General features: G+C 33.7%; 2 protein-coding genes across 2 annotated transcripts; both read left to right on the top strand.

The window, feature by feature from the left end:
• The first annotated feature begins 5,320 nt into the window (after positions 1–5,320).
• Positions 5,321–8,909, top strand: LOC134231249 (oncoprotein-induced transcript 3 protein-like). Its single transcript, XM_062713190.1, has 5 exons — positions 5,321–5,393; positions 5,783–5,989; positions 6,573–6,734; positions 6,839–6,895; positions 8,650–8,909. The coding sequence occupies exons 1-5, from the start codon at positions 5,333–5,335 to the stop codon at positions 8,907–8,909; spliced, it is 747 nt and encodes a 248-aa protein (XP_062569174.1). The 5' UTR covers positions 5,321–5,332.
• An 8,394-nt stretch (positions 8,910–17,303) lies between these two features.
• Positions 17,304–21,580, top strand: LOC134231250 (mucin-2-like; the record flags this gene model as incomplete). Its single annotated transcript, XM_062713191.1, has 4 exons — positions 17,304–17,427; positions 19,637–19,798; positions 19,910–20,862; positions 20,986–21,580. Coding segments are annotated over exons 1-4 (1,834 nt in total), but the record flags the coding sequence as incomplete, so codon positions are not given.
• Positions 21,581–21,883: the final 303 nt, after the last annotated feature.

Raw genomic sequence — 21,883 nt, 5'->3', positions numbered from 1 at the left:
AAGAGTGTGTCCGGTTGGAAAGGGATGCTCACTCCTCAATGGCACCTGATCCTTCCTCTGATGTTGTGGAGGTCCTTGTTTGATCTGCTCCTGTCATGTATTGTTTTTGTGGACTTTGATATTGAATACTGTTCGTTATCTCCATAACCTTCATCCAAATTAATTCGATAGGGAAGTGCATATAAACAGTTTCTAAAAGGTTGTAATCTATTGACAAACAAGTTTATGAAACAAGACTATGAATAGTATTTCTTTAATCTTAAATTTTACGATTTTCTTAAATTATATGGTCGATACAATGACCATTTTGTAAAACAAACGTCAGACAGCATTCGATTTATAGATTGCATTTGCTAACATGATTATTTTATTGACGATAGACGTTCCCTTTTAAATGAGGTTGAAATATAATTTAGAAACGGTTCTTTGTGCTTGCATTAGCAAACACATATCACCATTTTGTTGAGTGATGCATATTTATATTTTATGTGAATTCTTTTCTTTTGAGCACTTTTGTAACTAACAGTAAGAATGTAAAACTAGAGCCGAGCTCGTTGCAAAGCAACGAGTAGGTCTTCCGTTGGAGCTGTGGACAGGAAGCACAGACATTGGGTCAAGGTCACTGCACTTTCTTACGTCAACAACCTTTCTTCCCAGCATGAGCCTCCTGTGAATACCCTTTTCACACGACGAGTTTAATTCGCAGTAAATTAATGCGAAGTAAACTAATGCGAATTAAAGTTCTACTTCTACGGCCAGGCGTCAGTAAGTCTATCGTGACGTCATTTGCAAATCACGTCACCTTATGCAGAAGCAGATACATTTGACATAATGTTACAGGTTCTGTACAAACATTTTGGTGATCAATACAATTTTCATTAGTTCTTCACTCACAAAAATTAGTACAAATACTTCAAGCTGACCACGGGCATGTGGCATATGACCTAATTTTGCCTTTACGCATGCCTCAAAATTTAATTTGACTTAGCTTTGCTTAGCGTTCACACGGAGCTAATGCAAAGTAATTAAATTCGCAGTAAACTAATTCGAATTAAACTATTTTGCATTAAATTCTCCGTGTGTCCGCTAAGCGAAGCTAATTCGCAGTAACTTTAGGTTTAATTCGAATTAAACTCTCCGTGTGAAAGGGCATTAATTACAAAGTTATGCTTAAACATTTTTTTCTTTGTCAGTGACCTTTATTTGCCAGAAAGACGTTTGATCAGCGTCATGACAAAACCTCCAATCATAAGTAATCTATGTTTTAAGTAAGAGAATCCTATGATTTTCATTTACTAATTCATAGCGTGGTAAAGAAAATATTTCTTCTGTCAGTGACCTTGATCTTAACAGAATAACCTTGGCTCTGTGTCAAGACAAACACCTTTTAGTGATTAGAAGTTCATAACCCTGACAGGAATTTTACAACTTTTCAGTCATTGGCCTATGAAGATGTTTGAAATTTGCATTATCTCGTTCCATTTTGTCATAGGTCATAAAAACAACATTGAGGTATTTTAAAACATCACCGGATATTAATATTCAAACAACATGGAGTTTCTATTTATGAAAGATAGACGGGATTGAAAGTCCCTTCCATAATACGTATTTTAGTTAATAGCTTTACTTTCATTAAAATTAAACTCAAAAGTCCACAAATAAGATATCTTTCCTTATTTATTTCAAAGTTTGGGTAAAGGGTGTGAGGAGCATGGGGATGTCATGATGTATACTTAATACATTTGAGGTTATTATTCTGTTAGACAGGAAGACCCGAGGAGTTGTGATTTGCTGATCATGATCTTAAACACGTTGACAAACCGAAACCACATGGTTTTATACACGTTATTCAATCAATTCATTCATAATTATTTTCCTTGAAGGAGGAATTTTCTTTAATCCTTTATCCATACGGTTAAAGGATTAAAGAAAATTCCCGATGTACAATAGCATCCGTGCATGGACTTCATTTTAGTACTACATAATGATATTGTGCTTGAAGTTGAATAAAATCATCAAATAAATTAAATTTAAATAGGAAAGGGAGATGATTTTTAAAACAGTTTCATAGAATAAAAATTAGACAATACTTGATACAGGGACTTCCTGGTAAAACTTGAATGTACTTGAATAAAATTCTTCTCAATCGCTATCTCTCGTACACGTATTTTTTTTAAACCATTAAGGAAAGTAATTTGCGCTAGATATAAGTTCATCATTTTAAAGAAAATATTATATTATAAACGGTAAACGATACAAATGGTTTGACTTTGGTGCCAGTTATGATTTTAACAGTTTAATTTAGGTTGTAAAAGCGTGTAATTACATGATAAGTCTGTAATATTCAGATTAGATTGTTACCCCGGTATATAAGTTCTTAAATTTTCGATTCTGGACATATGCGGGTTTATTACTACTTGAATGTACATTGTATAACCTGCTACTGATATTTAATCACGGAACAAAATTACAATGTTTGCACACTATGCTAATCATTTATACGGGTTTTGAATAAATTATAAAACAAATTTAGTTCATTGCTTTAAAATCATTATTTCTTGAACTTGACTATAAATCCTGTAATATGAATTAATAGACAGGGTGCAGCACAGAAGTCACTTATGAAGTTTACACGTGCCGCTGTTAATTATCGATGTTTAATCCATTTCATTGAGTATAATTCTATCCTTACGATTCGGAAGATTCTCTTTAAAAGTTTAAAATTGGTATAGCCCTGGTTAATATCTGTGATGAAAAAAAAATTTGTTTCGGAAAACTTGTGTTGAAAACGGATTTATTTGTGTGTGAAAAGAGCAAAGCTTGTGCATTTTAATAAATATTGGTTGAAGTAAAGTAACTGCATGCAGATCGCCAGTCCTTGCATGCGCTATGAATCATCAATTACACATGGAGCTAACGAATATTTAAAAATTGAAGAGTCATTAATGTACGTGTAAAATAAATGCCTCAGCGTTTTGTACTTAACTAAAACATTTTAAGATGTATATTTTTGAAAGATTTAATTTACCTAGAGAAAGTAATATTTTCCTACTTTTGTAGAATGGTTTGAATATACCAATTATTTTGCCTATGACTGCGGGGTCAATGGTTCACCGCGGTGTGTCGCTTTAGAACTTCTCGGCCGCTTGTAATCGAAAGATAGATTACGTAATGGCAAACATACTTAGAATCTGGGTTCCAGGTCAATATGAGAATCGCGCAGTAAATAATTGTTTATTATTTGACCCTCAAAAGTTTTATTTTAGGAAATCCGGGCGTATATTGTTTCTGTTCAAATTGTTTGTGTTTATATTCAAACGAATAAAAGATACTCGTACTTTTTTCTATAACTTTTTCTCTTGGAAAGATGTTTATTAATAAAAGGAAAATGATACCATCGAATACTCTAAACGGGAAACAAAGAACACGTTTAAACCTAATTTAAAAAAGAGATATGATACAGCGTCGTAAAATATTTATTAGTTACGGCAAGTTTATTTCAATTATACGCATAAAGAATTCTTCAATATCAAAATGAGAACGGATCCTTGTTTACGGTGAATACGGATCAAGCTTTCTTTCAAACGTACATGTATACGTAAGACTCGGAACAAAATAATATTTTCATGGGACAGAGATAGTATAAAAAGGAACAATTTTATCAAGATTTAATTCAACAATTCTGTGGTGTTTAATTTTTTGCGTATGACCGTAGGTCGCTGGACCACCCGCCGATTGATTCCCAGTGACCGACTTTGCCCCGCCGCTATCGAGGGAGGCGCGTTATATAAATGTATACAAACAAGGTGAATGTTAAAGCCGTGCACTTAATGGCTGTGAATAGAGTATGTGCTTTCTAGTTATGTTTTATTTTCTCAGTATATTGTTTGGTTTTATGTGATAAGAAGAAAAAATTGTATTTCTTCCATTTTTAGTAGGCTTGTTTTTTTTTTTTGTTTTTTTTTTTTTTTTTTGAATGAAATTGAAGGGAAAGTTGTCAGTGAATAAACATTATAATTTGTAAGAAAAAAAGCAAAAACACTTCAAGAACTTTATTCTGAAGAATATTAGCATCCAATGTAGCCATGTTTATTATATATACAATGTAGTAAGCTTGCTTTGGTTACCCGCATGAGGAGCTCTCATTTACGTGCTGAGTGAAAAGAACTACCTGTGCATATATAGGTCATGTACCAGCTCATTAAAAACAAGACTCGAACACAATAACAATTTCATGAGATCAGTAAGATGTTAAAACACAACTTTATAATCGATAGTCATTTCGAAATATTTACCGTTTTTGAGTTATAAAGCAAAAACTTTCAAGGTCCCTTGATCCCTAATTATAGGGGACAGCCCCTTTTGTGTATTATTATATGAAAGCCCTTGCAATTATGCACAATTTTTGTTCATTATGTCTTAACAAAATATTTTTAGTTTTCAAGATAAAAAGGAAAATATGTGTAAATTTTCGCTCTTTTAGGCGTTCTAATTTTTGACCCCTATATAGCGTTATTTTGAATACAGAAATCGAAAAACAAAAACAGATGTGCACAACTTCAATCCTTCTGTTACCTAAAATCAGTAAAAATTCTGCTCCAGCTTTTGTGGTCTCTGAGCCTTTATCCGGAAACGAAAGCCTATAAATTTTCGTTTAAAGGGGAATAACTCAAAAGCGGAAGTGAATTTTTGAAATGTTAGATAGCACTCTGATAGAGTTTAATGATGTCTACAATGTCTGAAAATTTGAGCGAAATCTGTTGATAAATGAGTTAGGTATGAGGCCTCAAAGTTGGCGTCTAGGAAGTAGAAGAAAAAAAAAGAATAATAATCTTTACCAGCAGAATCAGTAGAAGGTTTTCCGTTGGAAACGGAAGACCTTAATAAATAAAAAAGCAGCTAAAACTGTTCCAGATTAAGTAAACGGTTACGAGACTCTACGACAAAATACTTATGATTCCAGGACATAAATTTTAGGTTTGTCATTTGAAAATAAGGAGCCGAACTAGGATATGCTTAATTTCTAATATTCTTTAAAATTTTTCATTAACTCAAATGCTGATTGACGTTTTTTATAGTAATTGTTGAGCTATTCTTTACCCACTGAATTGTTGACGGATTTTTACCGTTATTTCCCAGTCAGGACAAGGAGTGACCCATCGACAGGGAACGCTCTCTTCTCCATTACATATCATCCCATCCTTGCTGTTTAGAGGTCCGAATTTGTTCTGCTCCTGATTTGTAGTGTTTAATGGACCTATTTATCATACTTAAATTTACCTCTGATATGAATTATCTTTTCAAGATCTCCCCTTTTTCGTCTCTTTTAGGGATGCAGCATTACCTTAAAGAAAACAGAAGGATACTGTTGATTATCTTATTAACTATTCAGGGTAAATTTATTGTTAATTTCAATTCATTACCAAACATTATTTAATCGTTCGTTTATAAGTTACGTCTGAATTTTTTTTTATCATAATTTGATTGACATATTTTTAGAAATGAAAGATTTATTCTACAATTGCCACAAATTTTACTATGCACATCGATATATTTTTCTTATCTAATTCTTCCAAATATTTGTCAATTGATTTTCGAAGCAAGACCAATTTTAGGCATCCTTAGATGAAACATTCCTGGAAATATGGTCTATATAGGGTACATGTACAATGCTTGTTAAAGGAAGATTCTCAAAACAAGACCATTTATTGCAAACATGTTCTATTATTGCTTTATTTCTCTATATCAAAATGGAGTTATTTTTACTGATTTCTAAAAATAGATATACAGGCGCAGGACCCCTGTTTAGATGGAAACCACGGCGTTCCATCTTCTCTGGAGAAGCGAAGCCCTCTATACGTTATGGATTCGACGCCGATCTGTGACAGGTACATCGTGGAAAGCTGGTACGGGGCGAGAGGATACAATATATCTTTATCTCCTCCCTCTCTTACATATTGTGGCACACTGTATCCAGTCTGGTTAAACGGTAGGTGTTAGAATTCGTATATCTAAATACATGTTTTAACTAGTAAACAAAGCGAATATATTTGAAAAATGCATACTAAATGGCAGTGAAAGGATGCACATATATTGCACTACTTTTATTTAATTAAAAATGTCCCTTTTCAATAAATCTTTAACAAGAGTAACGCTTTCAGTACACTAATAAACTATATGGACATAACAAAAAGTATCCAAGTTCAAAAGTCAAATAAAAACAAATAGAAGCAGAGCAAATACGGAATTCCAAAACATCAAAGGTGAAACATCCTCTTCCAATCGGCCACACCCGTCGTTTTCTCCTTGTCATGATCGGAAAATAATGAAAAAAAATCCATCATGAATTCAGCGTGTATATAATGGCCTAACGATTAGTATGAAAAAATGTCAGTCAGCAACTAAGTTAAAAAAATTGTAACTTTATATTTAACTTTTTTTACATTCATAATAATTGCACAAGATTTAAAAAAATGTCCTAATTGAACAATAATGGCACAATTTCTCACAATTATTCCTCATGTCATCGTGCATCATGAATGCATGAAGTAAAATATTACTTGTTCTATAAGATCAGCCACCAAGTGAAGGACAAACTGAATTGCTATCTGTCTGTCAGGTTGGATTTAGAGCTAACTGTGACAGAAGTTACAACATTGAAGTGAAGAACTGTGGGGAGTTCCTCGTCTACAAATTAAAGCCAGTGGATTTATGTAATTCTGCATATTGTTTTGGTATGTGCCTCAGTTGAAAATGGTTTTCTTGTTGGAGTGAAAATTTCCAGCGCTACACTCATCTACGTGCAGTATTTATATACATGAATTACTATTTTTTTCAGAAACGCCAACGGTTATAACATCTTCGGTTGCAATCACAACTTTTAATGCAGCAGCAAGTGAAACTTAATTCACCGGAAGTAACATTCAGTACTCACAACTTAGCATCTACCAGAGTTTCTACAACTGCGTCAAGTAAAGATATATCATATCCACCGAATAACCCCTCTACTGAGACAAGTATAGATGTTACATATCCACCGACTAACCCCTCTACTGTGACAAGTAAAGATGTCACATATCCCCCAACTAACCCCTCTACTGAGACAAGTAAAGAAGAATCATATCCACCGACTAACCCCTCTACTGAGACAAGTAAAGATGTATCATATCCACCAACAAACCCCGATACTGAGACAAGTAGAGATGTATCATATCTACCTACTAACTTTTCTACTGAGCCAAGTAAAGATGTATCATATCCACCGACTAAACCCTCTACTGTGACAAGTAAAGATGTTACTTATATACCAACTAAATCTACTACCGAGCAAAGTAAAGGTATGATATTTTAAGTAGCCTTTCAATTACTATTAAGTAGTATAGATGTCACAGACCCTGAAAGTAACTCTACACATTAATCAAATGAAAATTTTACTCTGATAAATCGACAATTATCTTATGCTCTTGTTTCAGAAAATTATACTTCTTAACATGTTATTGGATTTTTTTCGAAAATTAAAAATACAGAATTGAATTGTTAATCATTCACTCTGAGTAAAAGCTTTCTTTGTATATCAAACTCATCATAATGGCATGGAACTCAATTTTAATGTTTACATAGCAATAAGCTTTAGAGAAAAAAATGAAACAAAACACTGTAAGACAAGAACAATTTACATTTAAACATGATTTAAAGACTCCCCTTTATCTCATTTTAGCCGAAAGTCCAGTCTTGTCCAGCGTACAGTGCAAAGGTAGAGCATTGAATTTATGTTATCGTTTAATAAATGAAATATATAGAGATAATGAAGATGATTACATTTTCAACAGTGAAATACTGTAATTTATCCATTGCATAAAAGTGATATCCTGTCACAGATTTACCTTCCCATAACGAAGATTTGTAAAAATATTCCTTCGACTGTTATAATATATATATATATATATATATAGAGAGAGAGAGAGAGAGAGAGAGAGAGAGAGAGAGAGAGAGAGAGAGAGAGAGAGAGAGAATAAACCATTCTGGCAGAGAATAATACTGCCATTTCCCCAATACATGTTGCTAAAATCCATGTTTACAATGTTTTCCATCTCGCATCACTTAGCTATGACGTCTCAACCGCTCAACTATGACATCATGTAACCCATGACTGTATATAGAGCTTATATAGGGCCTACAAGAAGACAAATAGGCAAAGAGAAAATCAAAGAAAATGTAATTAACAGAAAATTCAACGTTTTATAGTTGAATATTGAATTCATTTCACTCGTGAGACAGGATTTCTTTTTATATTTTCACTCGTGCTTCGTACTCATGAAAATATCAAAAAATCCTGTCCCACTCGCGAAATGAATTCCATATTCAACAACATTGTACAAAACATTAAATATTCTCTATGTATTCAAGCTCAGAGGTCAATATCAAATAGCACAAATTTGATACAGAAAAAACACGGACTTCTAAATGACTAGGGATGTGATCAGGTGTCATACATAGAAGATTAAACTATGCTATACATAGAGGAAAAAACATTATAGAAGATTAAACTTTGCCTTAATTATCACGACCAAATGTTTTGTCAGTCGAAACAGTATGAAAAATCCGTCGTCAATTCAGTGTATAAATAATGGACTCAGATTTTTATTTCAGGTGTCAGTCACATTGATATATTTAATGACCACTCTGGGGACATGAAGCTAGAGATGACAAGGGCGTTGGACGGAGACAACATGACCTGCTTTCAGCTACCCCTACAGGATGAACAAACCCCCTTCTTTCTGGTCAGGATATCTGTGATTGAAACCTTTGGGATTAAGGCTATCCCATATGACATTACCATAACAGGAAACGGACTATCATGTGATAGACAATCCATAGAGAGAATGAGTCAGGCAAGATTTTATGCATGAAGTACTGTAAACTTAAGCATCGTAGAGCAAAGCTTTCAAGTTTTATATTCTTATTAAAAATATGAATTCGAATTTAAATCTTACTTTTATTATTATTTGTTTGACAAATTCGTAGTGTTTTCAATGGAATAAGAACGCTATTTTAATTTTTTTTTTAACAAATGTAGGTCTCCTATTGCATTGTGGGACAACCAACGCAGTTTTGTTCGCTGCTCAGTGATGTTACAATTGCAGGACATTCTATCTGCAAGTACTACTGTGCATGTCCGAATCCCATTAGCTGCAGAGAAATAACAATCTACCTGGCAGGTGGGAAGAACCGGGAACCTTGGTCTTATGTTAAGTGTTTGTATCTACCTAGTATCCCGAGCCCGATCTCCTACTGAACCGGGAACCCTGGTCCTTATGTGAAGTGTTTGTATATACCTAGTATCCCGAGCCCGATCTCCTACTGAACCGGGAACCCTGGTCCTTCTGTGAAGTGTTTGCATCCAATCGATAACAGAACAATTCTCCTATTGGAAAAAAACAATTCTCCTACTTCTAAAGTAGAAAAAAAAAATTTCTACTGTAACAAAAAAATGTCCCTGCTACTGGTGCTGAAAATCATTTTTTTTTTATTTTGACAATCGACAATGTAGTTTTACCATCAAACAATACGTGTCTTTAAAAAAATAACTCTATGTTTATTAGGTAAATAGATCCACACATATAAAAATAGTTTGGTCCGTGAAAATTGGCTCTTGATGAAGTATAATTTGCAGCTTATCTATCTGAATCATTTGCCTCTTTAACTTGGTTGTACACATTTTCGTTAATACATGCAGTTTCTGCCATTATTATCTTTAATGCAACGAATCCAGAAAAGAGAAAATTCTACTTTTTATCATTGTTGAGTAACTATTGCTATACTCATGTTATTTTATGACTCAATTCTACATGATGACATTCTATTTTTGAAAAGAATGCATTGGAAGAGGCTGCATTATCTTATGTGTAACTTTAATCTTTAAGTTTTGAAAAAATGTTGCTATTTTCACTCAGATCATGAACCCAAGGCAATTGTAACATATGTACGCATTATTTTTCCATTTACCAGTTTACTCTCTCTCTCTCTCTCTCTCTCTCTCTCTCTCTCTCTCTCTCTCTCTCTCTCTCTCTCTCTCTCTGAAGGCATGGTAACAATTAGTATGAAAAACGTCAGTCAGCATTTGACTCAATGACTATCCCTTTTATTTTTAGTTGTATGTTTCACTCTGCAAAATTTCAGATATATATGTATAGCAAAAAAAGAATGTGCATACTAACAATAAAAATGTTTAATTTGGAAGAATTCATAAAAAATCAGACACTTCATATTTAAACATTGATTTTTTTTATGTTTTGATATCGTCGGTCCTATATCACACCAGGCTGTGCTGATAAATTGAATACCGCGCGTTAGCGCCTTTTAGAACTCAATGGTCAGTGCTTAATAGACGCAAGAGCCGTTTGTGACGTTGGAAAGCTTTAAAATAACACAAATGAGAATTGTGAGGAAAGAAAATGACTAATTATTTTTAAACACACAGATGTTGTATTTTTACGTTAATTCAACAAGGTAATTGTTTTTATTCAATTGGGTCAAAACAATATACCCCGTATTTGAAGGCGTTCATAGAGTATTGAAAACAGTATAGTTCCTACTGTATTTTTACCGCGCGGTGACAAGGATCGCCTGTGTTACTTTTAAGCATTGAATTCATTAGCGCGGTATGATAATGTGTTGGCTCAGCCAGATGTGTTATAGGACCGAAGACATCCAAATTATAAAGTCATTGCTTTTATTTATATTGTCTAATTTTCTTTCTTCATAATTGCTTTTTTCCGTAATCTTTAATGTGAATTTAGCGCCTTTCTAAACTGGCGTGGTTAATAGACGTAAGAGTCGTTTATGACTTTAATATAGATTTGAGAAATGGGGAAAGGGAGGAGAAAGAAAAATAGAAATAAGAGGAAGTGAAGGGAAAGGAGTGAAAGAGAAATGACGTGTTTGTAAGGTGTATATGCCATAAAATGATGTCAAGAATAGCTTGCGCAGCACAGTAAAGGTTACAAAAAGGAGGCGGAACCTAATTTGTACGGGAAAACCTGACTATGACATCATACACAATATACGTCATACAACATTTCTTTAAAATACCACAAAATGAGTTTATCTGCTAATTTAACCAGTAAGAAATCATCAAACTACATAAAAACTTACTACAGCGTGTTGTTTTGTCGTTAGTTAAATCCCACATAACAAGTTACAAACAAGTCACTGATCGCAATACACTTGTCAGTATGACGTCATTTCTTTACAACGTGACGTAGTTTGTATGCAGTGAGAGACAGATTTATTAATATTTTCTCAACAAAATATGTATTCTCTAATTAAATAAAATATTATTTACAGAAATTCTATGGGCCAATAACTTTAATTCAATGTCTTCTCGACTTTTGTTATTAATATATTTTCTGTACATTACATATTTAACTGATACTGCCGTATATTTTTATGCAAGTACATCGGAGGGTAATCTATAGATCAAAGTAAGCTTTTACATTTCAACTATAGAACTATTAAGGTATCTGAAAGGTGTTGCGATCCTGATGAAATCTCAAAAACAATTTAATTATATCAATATTTCATACCGCTGACCAGCAAAAAATATGGCAATCGGTCATACAAGTATGATTTTAACAATGAAATTGCAGAATTAAGACAGAATCGCAGCACTTTTTAGAAACTACAATGCGTGTTGAAAATATTTCTATACTAAACTTGGAAATTTAACTTGGTTATGCCCTTGCACTATTGATGTTTATATGTAACATCAATACTTCAAGTCAATGTGCTAAAATCGCGTGACTGCCGCATCACGCGACTAGTCTAAATATAAAATATAATCGTCCTCGATATGTTGTTATTAATCTTAATTGCAATTATCCAATATAAATAATATATTAAAAATAATCGCCATCCCGATTACGAATATATTTTTAAATACAAAATTTAGTCGATATTTCCATTGCGCACCTTAACTGTACTGCGTGGTTATATTGACGTTCCAATGTAGACTTTTATTTTACATATTAATTAAATGATGCATTTTCTAGTAGCGTGAAATGCCCCAGACACACATCCTTGATAGATAGTCCCATATTTTTATGCCCTTTATTTGTGTAAATACCAGTTCTTTGAATGCTTTCGGATAAAAGTCAAATATATATACGTGATACGCATTTTTTTTATTAACATCAGATCTAGCGCTTGATAAGTTAGAATAAATAAAGATTGTCTCAGAGCTAGGCATTGTCCTCACTTTGGACACCCTTAGTTTTTTTTTCATTCCGAATTGTGGTTATGTATAAGAGATATTGTGAAACATTTGATCACCCATTACATACAAGACACATAAAAACTAGTCCATTATTTATTCACTGAATTGACGACGGATTTTTCCGCTAATTCCTGGTCATGACAAGGAGCACTCGACGGGGACCGGTCAGCAGGGGATGCTCACTCCTCCATGGCACCTGATCCCACCTCTGATGTTTCGATGGTCCGTGTTTACTCTGCTCCTATTTTGAATTGTTTTACGGACTTTGAGATTGAATACTGTTCGTTATCTCCATATCCTTCTTTTATATGTATCAATGATTTATCTATTAATTAAACAATCAAATTATATAATGTATATATATCATTCAGCCTACCGATAAATATGGTTCCGATGTTTTTTTTTTGTTTTTTTTTTTATAAATTTATAAATTATGCAATCCCATTTTTTCTGTGTAATTATAACTCGACAATAGCGAGGACTTTCCAGATAGGAACAGTATGAACGAGGCTTCCACTGACACTATTGACACGAATGTAAGGAAGACTTGCAGGTAAGGTGAAGAACTTTTTTTCAGTCTAGATTTTCTTTGTCTGTTTTCTGGTTGAGATGGGAGATATGTCCGTCAAATTTTACCAGGGATAAATTTTCAGAATCTCGTTTGAAATATTTCGATGTGCAATTTTGAAACCATTTCGACATCTGTCATTATATTTCAATTCCAAAATTTTAAAGAGGGCAAATTAAAAAAAATTGCTGAATATTTAACCTGATTACATGATTGTCGTCGTGAGATCAGTTGTTTTTCGTCCCATTCAATAATTTTTCACTCGTATAAAAGATGTCACCGTATTTCGATGAGGAACCTCAAATTTTGACCTTTACTCTGTACTCATGGTCATTGAGCAGTAAGGATTCTTTATCGTGCCAATGCCTTTCGTGACACCGGACTTCAGGTTTTAAGGTCTCCTCCACAGCCTCTACTTCGAGTTGCCGAGCGCTTGGTGAAGGAGCAGTTGCTACTTAATTTTTATAGATTGTGGTCAGTCACAGCACCAAAACTGATTTAAATGCAAAATCTTTGCATTAAGTGAGTCGCAGCCCTGATATGACCTCACGAGCATCCCATGAAACACAAAAGATAAGACGATAAAAACAAAACAAAGGAAATGGCCAAAAATAGCTTGATGATAAGCCTAGGTTATCCCCGTGTTAGCAAAATGTTTAGACTTTGAGGCAGAGAGGATTTGATATTCTTGGATCCCAATGTACGATAAAAAATGCTAGAATATACCTTTATCAAGTAACAACATGAAAGCGAGTCATTATGTGTAAAACGTTAAGACGACAAGATGGAATGTACTCTAGTTGAATCAAGACAATTGACGATAACGAAAATCGAGCGAGTTAAAAATGTAAAGAAAATAAACAATGTCTCTAGAATAAATGAAAACTAGAGGTACTGTAAGCAATGAGTTAAATAAATGATACTCCCCCCCCCCTCCGCCTTTGCTATGGGATAACCAAAATATGTGTCGGATCAAAAAGTAAAATTATAGAAGGTGCACAATGGTAATATGTAGTAAAGATACTGTGAAAGTTTCATTAAATTTCACTCAGTGGTACGAGAGAAGTTGCGGAAAAGAGATGGGTATCAGAAAACGTAACAGACGGACGGACGGACGGACGGACATACCGATTACTATATACCCTCCCGCTTTTCAAGCGGGGGTATAAAAATATATATCCCAAAATGCAGGATCGAGTTTCGGAAAGAGAACTCGCTATATTTGTTTTAGATGTTCTGTTTACATTTCTATATCAACTCAAAATCAACAGTGGAATGATCGAGTTAAATATATAATGTTTACAATTTGAAATGGATAGAAGACTATTAATTTTTTTAACAAACGACTAATGTAATTGACTTCTCGAAATTCTTTTTAATAAGTAGTCATTAATGATGTCTCAATAACGTTATAGGATTCAAGACAAATAAATTTTGTGATATGAAACGCCCACATAAACAATTTATTATATATACTAGTAATGCAATGAAAACCGACATTAGTGAGTAAAGAATAGAAGGAAATAATGAACTTTATTATATGACTGAATAATTTCCATCTCTCTGATTGGCTGAGATCCAACTATGTTAGAAAAATATTACGTTGTATTGACCTGCACGTGACGTTCCAAGTCAATACAAGGATTTATTTCCTCTACATTGATCTAAAAATAGATTGGGAAATTATAAATTGATACAAATTATTTTAGAAAGCTATTTAAATGTCTATGATTTTTATTTTCATGTAAACAAAACATAAGCGAATGTATATTTTAGGTGAGGGTGGTAAGAGGGAATGCAGGGACCCCCACCCCCTCCAACACATTAACTGAACAACAATTTTTTTTTTACTTTTTGGCAGTCAGTTTTCCCTGATAATACTTCTTCCTTACAAAATCTATCCTATAAAAAAAGACCGACATTATATATTTCTTTCAGGGCAACTAAAATTGATTTTAAAAAAACATTTTAAATTGATACGACTGGTAAGGTTTATTCACATTTTAATTCTGCTACTCTCTTGTATTTGGCTAGGACTTAATAAAATGCAAACAAGTATTGAGCTGTATCATTTTATCAGTGAATCATATAATAAAACAATTATTGCTGTTTTTTTCGGTCAATACAATGATTTAGCCATCTTCGAAGTACAATATTCACCTCACCCTTCGGGCTCGGTGAATATTGTACTCCTCAGATGGCTAAATCATTATATTGACCTCAAAAACCAGCAATAATTGTATAGTATACAAGCTAAAAAGTCCAATAAACAATACAAAGTAGGAGCAGAGCAAACACGGACGATCAAAACATCAGAGGTGGGATCTGGTGCTCTGAAGGAGTGAGCATCCCCTGCTGACCGGTCAGAACCGTGGAGTACACCCTGTCATGACCGAAAAAAAATACAGAAAAACCGTCGATAGTTCAGTATGTAAATAATGGAATAACAATTTATACGAAGAACGTCCTCTATCTCAAACTTACCGTGCAACAATGCAGTCGAGGAGTGGTGAAAATCTTATGTGAATACTAAACCATTCCAGGGAACTTCTCAGAAAAATTTGCTAGCACAAAATGTTACCAAAATTAACAATATAAGAAAAGCTTTGGTACATTTTATCTTAAGCAGGTGAAGAAGTTATAAGGGGAAACTTTCGATTAAGAAATTTAACAATATTTAATATATGCAAGTCAATTCATACTATTGAATATGATACAATATACGTTTTTAATGAGAAGAGAAAATCATTATTTTGCTTGTTAGGTCACAGAATTGAAAGCCAAAATAAAATGAAATGTCTTTATTGAAAATCAATCACTGGTTGATAGGTAGATATTCACCAAAAATACATTTATTCTGAACATTTCATTTCAGTAATATTTGTTGCTAAACAAGTTTATTCAGTCTATTGATTTCTAACAAATATGTTTGAATATTATCAAATATGCTCTTTAAAATTGTTAAGTACTCAAAAAGTTCTAAATTTAGGCATTAAAATTTAAATATATGGGAGAATTGAAATGAATGAAATGTGTTAAACATTTGCCATTTCATGAAATGTAAAGGTAACGACAGCACCGGATAGAACGGCTCATTCGGGGTGGCGGTGGGGCGTGACTCGGGGTGGTGGCACCGAAGCGAGAAAAACACCATCAATGTGTGTTTACCTGAAGTTTTTTATATGTTCAGACATCTTAGATCAGAAAGTTGTCTTCTACGAAAGACTATACTATGAGCATTTTGTTTAACAAGCGTCAGACAGAATTCGATTTTTAGAATGCATTTGTTAACATGATTATTTTTATTGACAATTGACGTTCCCTTTTAAACGAGGTTGAATTATAATATAGAAACAGTTCTTAGTGCTTGCATTAGCAAACACATATCACCATTTTGTTGATTGATGCATATTTATATTTTATGTGAATTCTTTTTTTATGAGGTTTTTTTTGTAACTTACAGTAAGAATATAAAATAGATAAAAAGCTGCTAAAAATGCTTCCAGATTAAGTAAACGGTTATAAGATTCTACTAGAAAATACTTATGATTCGAGGACATAGATTTTGGTTTGTCATTTAAAACAAGAGCAACTTGGATATGATTAATTTCTAACATTTCTACAATATTTCATTAAGTCAAATACTGATTGACGTTTTTTATTATAATTTATGAGCCATTCTTTAATAACTGAATGATGGACAGATTTTTACCGTTATTTACCATTCAGGACAAGGAATGACCCATCAGCAGGGGACCCTTTCTCTTCCATGACACATTATACCACCCCTGCTCTTTAGAGGTCCGAATTTGTACTGCTCATGATTTTTAATGTTTAATGGACTTATATATCATACTTATATTTACCTTTGATATGAATTATCTTTTCTAAATCTCCCATTTTTCTCTCTTTTAGGGATAGGGATGCAGCTTTATCCTAAAGAAAACAGAAGGATACTGTTGATTATCTTATTATTTGTTCAGGGTAAATTTATTGTAAATTTCTATTAATTTCCGAAAATTATTTAAACGTTTGTTTGAAATCCACACCTGATTTTTCTTTATCATAATTAAATTGACACATTTTTAGAAATGAATGATTTACTCTATAATTGCAACAAATTTTACTGTGCACATCGATATTTTTCCTTATCCACTTCTTTACTCCAATAATTTATTAATTGATTTTCGTAGAAAGACCAGTTTTAAGTATCCTTAGATGAATCATCCCTGGAAATAGGGTCTATATTGAATACGCATTCAATGCGTACAATGGCTGTTAAAGGAAGGTTCTCAAAACAAGACCATTTTCTGAGATATTCGCTTCTTGCTTTTTATCTTTTTGTCAATCTCGAGTTATTTATACCGATTTTTGAAAATAGATATACGTGCGCAGGATCCCTGTTTAGATGGAAACCATTCTACCCCTCCTTTCCTGGAGAAGCGAAGTCCTTTGTACGTTATGGATTCCTCCCCGATCTGTGACCGGTATATCCTAGAGGGCTGGTACGGAGCGAGGGGATACAATATGTCTACATCTCCCTCTCTTACATATTGTGGTACATTGTATCCAGTCTGGTTGAAAGGTAGGTTTTACAATTCATGTACCTTAATAAACAAAGCAAATATACTATGGTTGTTAGAAAGGTTCGGCGACAGATTCTATTGTGAGAGCGTTTTTTTTTACCATAAAACCGGAAACATTCTCAAGATACAAAACTTTTTTCCAATAAATATACAAAGATTTAGTGTTTTCCGGCTATCCTTATAAAATATACTGCTACATAATCATAAAACATGCTTAAAACATGCTTTACAGAGTATGTTACTTTTTCACACCTTTACATTACATAAACTTGAAATTAAAAATTGCACAGTTGTTGTGCTAAAAGGTTTTAGATAATTTAGATGTCGCTAGATGATTTTTTTCACGTCACTTTGTGAAATCTTGAATCAAATTGGAGGGTATAGGGCCGTTTTATAGCCATTTATAAATTATCAACGCGAAAAACGATTGGATTTTCAAAACATAAGGTGTTATCAGGGCGCCATGGAGGAGTGAGCATCCCCTGCCGTCTGGTCACACCCGCCGTTAGCTCCTTGTCATGATCGGGAAATAAAGGGGGATTGCACCGTCAATTCAGTGCATTAATTATGGACTTACAATTAGATTGGAAAACATTAGTCAATATTTGACTCAATGAAAATTGCATTTGCTGACAAGGTCATTGTATCGAATATGGATATGGAGAAAACGAACTCAAAGTCCATATTTACAAAGTGTTGACTTTGAAAAATTCTGCTGATATTCCTGTTTCGACAAGTTGTTTCTCATAAATTTACCTCGTTTTAAAAAAAAATAATTTGTAGAACATGCTCTTGTGTATCGAATCAGCTGAAATTAAAAAAAAACTCCGTATACAGGCGATGAAGGTATATTGCTGCATACGTAAGTAAAGTTCACGATTGAAAATTCAGGTATATCATAGAACTTGGTTGTAGATTACCATAAACGTCTTTTCAAGTAAAATATCTAAATATGAAATAGATATTTCAGACCATGTGGTATCTTTTATCTCAAGCTCACCAGGTTATATCGTATCGAAATAAGAATGGAAATTGCCATTGTTAATTGACAACTCGTCGTCGATATATCTAAATGTCCCCTTGAAGGCCACAACAAGTGATTCCTTCTTTTCACGTACAAGATTTTTCAAAAACTCTGCTTTATTTAATCAGACATTTGTCATACTACACAGTTCACAAAAGATTAATTTGCCTGCAAACTTTTCTAACAACCCTCGTATTTTTATTTTTAAATGCAAAATTAATGACAATGAAAGGTTGTGTATGTAACGGAGCAGAGCTATAATCAAGACAAGATGATTAAACTCTCTACAAAATTTTATTAAGTTAAATATAGTCATCAAAATAACAGTGATCGTATAGTTTTTTGAATAAAGTCCGTAGAATAAAAATTAAAAAGTCTTTTCAATGTTAACATTTCGGAATGAAAATTAAAGTCTTTTCAAAGTTAAAAGTTCGGAATTTCTGTAAACCTATCCAAAGTGTTCAGTCCAGTTCAGGGGAGGAATTACTAGGTCCAGTGACTCTCTCTTGGTATCTCAGTAGCCGTCTCTCTGGGCTCTCCTGGTTTTTCCTTTTTATACTGGAGTTGTTTGTCCACTGTTCGAAGTTATTTGTCCATTGTTTTGGTCTTTTATTTCCTAATAATTGGAAACACCCATCAACGGGAATATGTTTATTTGGTTCCTATTTCTTGTTTTGTTGGTGAAGATAGAAAATGTTTAAATTCCTTCAAGAATTATGTAATAAAGTTAATTTGCAATAGTCCCCGATTTGACTGATTGAATTATTATCTAACATTTTTACTTTACTCTGTACAGTACTATTATTTAGAATAAGGAATCTACAGATTCTTTAGACAAGCCTAGGGATTATTATGCCCTATATAAACACTTACTTGTCCTATTTAATTAAAGCACTAATACTCGGCTGTGGTTATCAAAGTGATTTTACACGGCTGTGGATATCAATTGTGTTACATGTATAATTTTCACTACTTATATTTAATTAACAATCTCTCTTTTGTAATTAAACTTTCTATGAACTAAGTAAAAATTAATTTGGACTTTTTTTATTCATTTTTTTATTCACATTAATTGCATTAGATCTAGAAAAGTGTCCAAACTGAATTACGACTCCAACATTTTCCACAGTCAATTTTTATATTGTATGTGCATCGGAAATGTAAAACATTTCTTGTTTTATAAGATCAGCCACCCAATGAAGGACAAACTGGATTGGTATCTGCCTGTCAGGTTGGATATAGCGTTAGCTGTGAAAGAAGTTACAACATTGAAGTTAAGAACTGTGGAGATTTTCTAGTCTATAAATTGAAGCCATTGGATTTATGTACTTCTGCATATTGTTTTGGTATGTATCTCGGTTGACAATGGTTTTCTTAGAGTGAAATTTTTTTTCAGTATTTCACTCAACCACGTGTAGTTATTTCGAATTCTATACATGTATTTCTATTTCTTTCAGAAACACCTACGATTATTACATCTTCGGTAGCAATCACATCTCATTATGTAGCAGCAGGTGAAACATCACCGGAAGTAACATTCAGTTCTCACAACACAGCCTCAAACATTGATTCTAGATCTACAACTGAGACAAGTAAAGATGTAACATATCCACCAACCAACCCCTTTACTGAGACAAGTAAACATGAATCATATCCACCAACTAACCCCACTACTGAGACAAGTATAGATGTATCATATCCACCAACTAACCCCTCTACTGAGACAAGTATAGATGTAACATATCCACAGACTAACCCCTCTACTGAGACAAGTAAAGATGTATCATATTCACCGACTAACCCTTCTACTAAGACAAGTAAAGATGTATCATATCCACAGACTAACCCCTCTACTGAGACAAGTAAAGATGTAACATATCTACCGACTAACCCCTCTACTGAGACAAGTATAGAAGTATCATATTCACCGACTAACCCTTCTACTGAGACAAGTAAAGATGTAACATATCCACCGACTAACCCTACTACTGAGACAAGTAAAGATGTAACATATCCACCAACTAACCCTTCTACTGAGACAAGTAAAGATGAAACATATCCACCAATTAACCTCTCTACTGAGACAAGTAAAGATGTAACATACACACCAACTAACCCATCTACTGAGACAAGTAAAGATGTAACATATTCGCCGACTAACCCTACTACTGAGACAAGTAAAGATGTAACATATCCACCAACTAACCCTTCTACTGAAACAAGTAAAGATTTAACATACACAACAACATACCCTTCTACTGAGACAAGTAAAGATGTAACATATCCACCAACTAACCCTACTACTGAGACAAGTAAAGATGTAACATATCCACCGACTAACCCTTCTACTGAGACAAGTAAAGATGTAACATATCCACCGACTAACCCTTCTACTGAGACAAGTAAAGATGTAACATATCTACCAACTTACCCTTCTACTGAGACAAGTATAGATGTAACATATCCACCGACTTACCTTTCTACTGAGACAAGTTAAGATGTAACATATCCATCAACTAACCCTACTACTGAGACAAGTAAAGATGAAACATATCAACGAACTAACCCCACTACTGAGACAACTAAAGATGTAACATATCAACGAACTAACCCTACTGCTGAGACAAGTAAAGATGTAACATATCCACCGACTAACCCTTCTACTGAGACAAGTAAAGATGTAACATATCCACCAACTTACCCTTCTACTGAGACAAATAAAGATGTAACATATCCACCAACTTACCCTACTACTGAGACAAGTAAAGATGTAACATATCCACCAACTTACCCTTCTACTGAGACAAGTAAAGATGTAACATATCCACCGACTAACCCTTCTACTGAGACAAGTAAAGATGTAACATATCCACCAACTTACCCTTCTACTGAGACAAGTAAAGATGTAACATATCCACCGACTAACCCTTCTACTGAGACAAGTAAAGATGTAACATATCCACCAACTTACCCTACTACTGAGACAAGTAAAGATGTAACATATCCACCGACTAACCCCACTACTGAGACAAGTAAAGATGTAACATATCCACCAACTAACCCCACTACTGAGACAAGTATAGATGTAACAAATACACCAAGTAAACCTACTACGGAGCCAAGTAAAGGTACATGTATAATATTTTAACCAAGTAGCTTTCCATGTACAATTAAGTAGTAAAAATGTTACATTACCTGAAACCATGTCTATCTATTACTTAAATCAGGCACGTAGCATCGATTTTGAAAGTGGGATAGGGGCAGCCAGAGAATTTTTTCTTACCTGAAAAACCTGACAAGCTAAAGAAAATGCCCCAACTCGAAAATCCTATTTTGTGGGGTGTGTGAGGGTGTGTGTGTGGGGGGGGGGATGCTACAGGCAATTTTTGGGAGTTGAACTATGTTCAATCTCCCATGGTCGCCACGCGATT

This window comes from Saccostrea cucullata, unplaced genomic scaffold, assembly GCF_032062105.1.
Source record: "Saccostrea cucullata isolate Sc308-1 unplaced genomic scaffold, CSIRO_AGI_Scuc_v1 ctg4347, whole genome shotgun sequence".
Classification (NCBI taxonomy): Eukaryota; Metazoa; Mollusca; class Bivalvia; order Ostreida; family Ostreidae; genus Saccostrea; species Saccostrea cuccullata.
Note: the sequence above shows the minus strand (reverse complement) of the source record. Positions and strands in the feature narration are given on the sequence as shown.

Coding starts and splice junctions, on each gene's coding strand:
- LOC134231249 (XM_062713190.1), top strand. CDS start 5,333: ATGCAGCATTACCTTAAAGAAAACAGAAGGATACTGTTGATTATCTTA. Junction 5,394..5,782: donor TATCTTATTAACTATTCAGG/GTAAATTTATTG, acceptor TTCTAAAAATAG/ATATACAGGCGCAGGACCCC. Junction 5,990..6,572: donor GTATCCAGTCTGGTTAAACG/GTAGGTGTTAGA, acceptor TTGTTCTATAAG/ATCAGCCACCAAGTGAAGGA.